Source organism: Micropterus dolomieu, linkage group LG02, assembly GCF_021292245.1.
Source record: "Micropterus dolomieu isolate WLL.071019.BEF.003 ecotype Adirondacks linkage group LG02, ASM2129224v1, whole genome shotgun sequence".
NCBI classification, from domain to species: Eukaryota; Metazoa; Chordata; class Actinopteri; order Centrarchiformes; family Centrarchidae; genus Micropterus; species Micropterus dolomieu.
Window position 1 is genome coordinate 32,935,450 of NC_060151.1, and position 6,389 is coordinate 32,941,838.

A 6,389-nucleotide genomic window follows, 5' to 3' on the forward strand; every position below is an offset into this window, starting at 1 on the left:
TGCTGTGTTATTTTATGTTGTGTTGTGTTATTTTTACGTTGTTATTTTATGTTTTTCTGAGTTATTTAATGTTGTGCTGTGTTATTTTATGTTGTGTTATTTAATGTTGTGCTGTGTTATTTTATGTTGTGCTGTGCTATTTCATGCTGTGCTGTATTATTCTAATTTGGGTTGTGTTATTTTATGTTGTTCTGTTATTTAATGTAGTGCTGTGTTATTTTACATTGTGTTATTTTATGCTGTGCTCGGTTATTCTATGTTGGGTTGTGTTATTTAATGTTGTGCTGTGTTATTTTACGTTGTGTTATTTTATGCTGTGCTGTGTTATTCTATGTTGGGTTGTGTTATTTTATGTTGTTCTGTTATTTAATGTTGTGTTGTGTTATTTTATGTTGTTATTTTATGTTGTGTTGTGTTATTTTATGCTGGGTTGTGTTATTTTATGTTTTTCTGTGTTATTTAATGTTGTGTTGTGTTATTTTATGTTGTGTTATTTAATGTTGTGCTGTGTCATTTTATGTTGTTATTTTATGTTGTGTTGTGTTATTTTATGTTGTGCTGTGTTATTTTATGTTGTGCTGTGTTATTCAATGTTGGGTTGTGTTATTTTATGTTGTGGTATTTAATGTTGTGCTGTGTTATTTTATGTTGGGTTGTGTTATTTTATGTTTTTCTGTGTTATTTAATGTTGTGCTGTGTTATTTTATGTTGTTATTTTATGTTGTGTTGTGTTATTTAATGTTGTGCTGTGTTATTTTATGTTGTGCTGTGTTATTCAATGTTGGGTTGTGTTATTTCATGTTGTTCTGTGTTATTTAATGTTGTGCTGTGTTATTTTATGTTGTGTTATTTTATGCTGTGCTGTGTTATTTAATGTTGTGCTGTGTTATTTTATGTTGGGTTGTGTTATTTTATGTTGTTCTGTTATTTAATGTAGTGCTGTGTTATTTTATGTTGTTATTTAATGTTGTGCTGTGTTATTCTATGTTCGATTGTGTTATTTTATGTTTTTCTGTGTTATTTAATGTTGTGCTGTGTTATTTTACGTTGTGTTATTTTATGCTTTGCTCGGTTATCCTATGTTGGGTTGTGTTATTTTATGTTGTTCTGTTATTTAATGTTGTGTTGTGTTATTTTATGTTGTGCTATTTAATGTTGTGCTGTGTCATTTTATGTTGTTATTTTATGTTGTGTTGTGTTATTTTATGTTTTTCTGTTATTTAAGTTTGTGTTGTGTTATTTTATGTTGTGCTATTTAATGTTGTGCTGTGTTATTTTATGTTGTTATTTTATGTTGTGTTGTGCTATTTTATGTTGGGTTGTGTTATTTTATGTTTGTCTGTGTTATTTAATGTTGTGCTGTTTTATTTTATGTTGTGTTATTTAATGTTGTGCTGTGTTATTTTATGTCGTTATTTTATGTTGTGCTGTGTTATTCTATGTTGGGTTGTGTTATTTTATGTTGTTCTGTGTTATTTAATGTTGTGCTGTGTTATTTTATGTTGTGTTGTGTTATTCTATGTTGCGTTGTGTTATTTTATGTTGTGCTGTGTTATTCTATGTTGCGTTGTGTTATTTTATGTTTTTCTGTGTTATTTAATGTTGTGCTGTGTTATTTAATGTTGTGCTGTGTTATTCAATGTTGGGTTGTGTTATTTTATGTTGTGCTGTGTTATTTTATGTTGTGTTGTGTTATTCTATGTTGCGCTGTGTTATTTTATGTTGTGCTGTGTTATTCTATGTTGTGCTGTGTTATTTTATGTTGTGTTATTTAATGTTGTGCTGTGTTATTTTATGTTGTGCTGTGTTATTTTATGTTGTGTTGTGTTATTTTATGTTGTGTTGTGTTATTCTATGTTGCGCTGTGTTATTTTATGTTGTGCTGTGTTATTCTATGTTGTGCTGTGTTATTTTATGTTGTGTTATTTAATGTTGTGCTGTGTTATTTTATGTTGTGCTGTGTTATTTTATGTTGTGTTGTGTTATTTTATGTTGTGTTGTGTTATTCTATGTTGCGCTGTGTTATTTTATGTTGTGCTGTGTTATTCTATGTTGTGCTGTGTTATTTTATGTTGTGTTATTTAATGTTGTGCTGTGTTATTTTATGTTGTGCTGTGTTATTTTATGTTGTGTTGTGTTATTTTATGTTGTGTTGTGTTATTCTATGTTGCGCTGTGTTATTTTATGTTGTGCTGTGTTATTCTATGTTGTGCTGTGTTATTTTATGTTGTGTTATTTAATGTTGTGCTGTGTTATTTTATGTTGTGCTGTGTTATTTTATGTTGTGTTGTGTTATTTTATGTTGTGTTGTGTTATTCTATGTTGCGCTGTGTTATTTTATGTTGTGCTGTGTTATTCTATGTTGTGCTGTGTTATTTTATGTTGTGTTGTGTTATTCTATGTTGTGCTGTGTTATTTAATGTTGTGCTGTGTTATTTTATGTTGTGCTGTGTTATTTTATGTTGTGTTGTGTTATTCTATGTTGCGCTGTGTTATTTTATGTTGTGCTGTGTTATTCTATGTTGCGTTATGTTATTTTATGTTGTGTTGTGTTATTCTATGTTGCGCTGTGTTATTTTATGTTGTGCTGTGTTATTCTATGTTGTGTTATGTTATTTTATGTTGTTCTGTGTTATTTAATGTTGTGGTGTGTTATTTTATGTTGTGTTGTTATTTTATGTTATGTTCGGTCACCATCCAGTCTTTGTTCACTCTGTCATCATTATTCATCATGATGTCACGGTTTATTTATAAGAGTTGATAAGTGTTGCCATAGTGTTAAACGTTAGTGAAAGATTCTCACCTGTGGTGGCCATGTTAGTAGTTAGAGGGTCAGCCAATAAAAAAAAGCCCCGAGGTCAGCGTACCAGTGCTCTGCTGTCCGCCATGTAGTCTCCACAGGTTAGTACTCACAATCAGATCTGACCTGGTCAGTCACATGATCAGATCAAACAGACCAACCAGCATCCAGGAGGACGGCGCAGCAGTCAGACTTACGGAAGGTTTTAAAAACAAATATGGCAACATGCTATACAGCAAAATTAAAAACATAAGGAACAAAAGAAAACAAATGGGAACCCTATCAATATTAATCAATAAACCAATAATGTATACTAATGTTTACCAGAGCTCCACTGCTCATCAGGATCATGAAAATGATGAAGGTCTCAAAGTAGTTGTGTTCTACGATGGAGAAACAGGTTCTCCTGAAGTTAGACCAGACCTTCCATCTGCCCTGGGACACGTCTATGTCCAGGAACGGGCAGCGCTGGTAACACTCTGAAATATAAATACACACAGACAAATGTTTCACGTCAATCAGCCGGTCTCATTACTTACAGAGGTCTTTACAGAGTTCCAGCAGCAGAGCTGGATCACCAGCTCCAGGTGACACCTTTCACCTGCGGAAATCTGCCAATCGTAAGACGCTACCTGCCTGATGCCAAGGAACCACTGCTGCTCTGATACTGGATCAGTTTACCAGAAATGTAGAGGTCTAGTTTTATATATTTTTCATCATGGTAATAAGGATTCAGCCTGTCAGGACATCGCAGCCACATTTTCAACAGGAAAAGCTGCAGGGCATGTTGTGCTGAAGACACGGGACTTTGCTCCTGTGTCTGTATTGAAAAACAGCAGTGTGTGCATTTCTCATTTTAGAGAGAAGTATTACATATAAAACTAGTCATAAAAATATAAAACTCCGCTGCTGAGGTCCTCACCCGCACCAAGACCTGTCAGCACTTCACCACAACCCTCATCCACCTTCACTGGCCACAATGCTTCATCCATGGACATGTTTAAGAAACTTCTAAAACACCATATGTTCACCACAGCCAGGGAGAAGTTGTTTTTCTTAAAATATTTGTTGTTGTCACATATAGTAATTTCTGTAAAGTGTCCTTGGGTTTCATGAAAGGTGCTGTATAATTTATTATTATTAGGATTCAAACCACAAAGTGGTAGAACCCTTCTATGTTTGTGTGCTTTAGTTACTATTAGGGTTCAAATCACGAAGCGGTAGAACCCTATTGTTTTTGTCTGTTTTAGTTATTATTAGGGGTCCAAGCCTGAGTGGGCTGGGAACCCGCGATTGCTAGGCATTGCAAGGCAACTTGCCACAGACCATCTCTGGACCAAGCTGAAAAAAGGGAGGGAATTTTGATCTGACAAAAGATGTCCCAATTTTGAGCTAACAAATATTTGCGAAAACACTGAAAACAGGATTTAATGTCATATCTTACGTTTGCAATGGCCGATCTAAACCAAACTCGGGGACCTTTTCTGGCACGCCCTCCCAACAGGCTGTGTGAAATTTGGTGTCAACCGGCCTCTAGATGGCACTATTAAGCATATATCAAATAACACTCCCATAGACATACATTCATTTTACATCTCCGTAACTGCAAGTCCCTTTAATTTCAAACTCTGGTTATTTATTCACCACGGGCCCCCGGAGCCGCGGCACGGCACCCCAGGTTGACTCACGTGACCTCCGAGGGGCGAGGGGAGCGGCTGGCGCCAAGAGGCTTGGACCCCGCTTACAACTGCTTGCAGTTCTAGTTAGGGGTCCAAGCCTGAGTGGGCGGAGCTGGGAACCCTATTGGAATAGTTAAGATTTTTATTAGTCCACGGCTAAAACTCATACTGCAGCCTAGACGGTAAGTGCTACAGACACGAAACTCATAGGGTAGGTCCAAACCACTGTAAGTACCTCAGGCGCAAAAATCCGCACACTTCTACCACTAGGGGGGGCGCTATATACGCATTTGGCCTCGGAACTCCCACATACGAAGGCGCATATCAAAAACCTTATATCCACGTGTTCGGGGGATCGGGCTGAATCTAATGGTATAGGCCACGCCCATTTTCACCTAGACTTTTTTCCCTCTACATCCGAAAACTGAAAAACCTATTTTAATTAACTCCTCCAAAGCCGCAAGTCCGATCGACACCAAACTTGGCATGGATAATCTCTGAACCAAACTGATGAAGGTTTGTAGAGGAAACCCCATTTCAACCAAGGCACATTTTGCCTCATAACTACGCACCACTACATCGCACATTCATAAACTTTATGTCTATGTGTTTGGGGGATTCTGCCGATTCCGATGGTATAAAACACGCCTCTGTGTGATGACGTTTTCATTTCATTATTCACGAAAACTGAAAAACCTATTTTAATTACATCCTCCGAAGCTGAAACTTCAATCGACACGAAACTTGGACAGACCATTTTGATCCGCTAAAAAACGTCCGAAATATAACCTAACAAATGTTTGCGCAAACGCTAAAACATGATGTCATGTCACATCTTACGTTTGCAATAAAACGTAAATCAGGCCACAAGATACATATTGTTTGTCCAATTGTTTGTAAGGGGAAAAACGTGCCCAAAGTAAGGAACCAAAAGTTCATTGTTTCTTCTGGAGGGACAGGTTTCAGTAATGCACCTCCAAAAAGGCAGGCAAGCCTGACTTATCAGTGGAGTGAGAACACTGATTGGTCTTTGGAGAGTGTGTGTTCGATGTAGTGGCAGCCAAAGACAGCAGGAAATCAGATTCATTGTCTCGAGAGGGAAAAGACAATTCAGCTCATGGTTCAGCTCATGAAGACGCAACTGGTAGGAAAATTGTGCCCCATTTTGACATGTTCTAAAAATGCACTGTAGAACTGTAGCTGCTTGTTGAGTGCTTTAGTTTGTAGTGTTAGTGATTTGAACTATTGTCATTTGATGCACCACTTTAAGTTAATTAATTGAATTTAAACCTCAGATTATATTTTTCAATTAAGTTCAATTCAATTTTATTTATATAGCGCCAAATCACAGCAACAGTTATCTCACAGCACTTTTCATAAAAGAGCAGGTCTAGACCGTACTCTATGATGCTATTTACAGAAACCCAACAGTTCCCACCAAGAGCAGCACTAGGAGACAGAGGCAAGGAAAAACTTCCTTTAAGAGGCAGAAACCTCGAGCAGAACCATGACTCAGGGTGGGCGGCCATCTGCCTCCACCGGTTGGGTTGAAGGGGAGAGAGAGAGAGAGAGAGAGAGAGGGAGAGGGAGGGGGCAAGAGAGAAACACAGAGAGAAAAAGAGAGGGATGTAAGGAGAGAGAGAGGGGAGGGAGGCAGCCTACACAATATCCACACAGAGGTACAGACAGTGAAGGTGATGTTGCTATAGACTAAATGAAAAATGGTACAGATATTTATAATAGTGTTAATGGTAACAATTGTAATGTTAATGATTATAATAACAATAATAACAATAGGACTAGCAACAATAGTCGTTGCAGCAGAGGGTGTCGAGCAGGAACACGGGGGCAGCAGGTGACCCGCAACCACAGATCCAGACTCCACAGCTCCAGAGCCAGAAAACCTGCAG

The 6,389-nt window shown here is 37.2% G+C and overlaps 1 protein-coding gene across 1 annotated transcript in view; it reads right to left on the minus strand.

Annotated features, from left to right (window-relative positions):
- scn4ab (sodium channel, voltage-gated, type IV, alpha, b) overlaps positions 1–6,389 on the minus strand; it is an 80,955-nt gene that overhangs the window by 16,457 nt on the left and 58,109 nt on the right. The window contains exon 20 of the mRNA XM_046043549.1: positions 3,125–3,279. Within this exon, the coding sequence (XP_045899505.1) occupies positions 3,125–3,279 (155 nt within the window). The remainder of the gene's footprint in view (positions 1–3,124; positions 3,280–6,389) is intronic.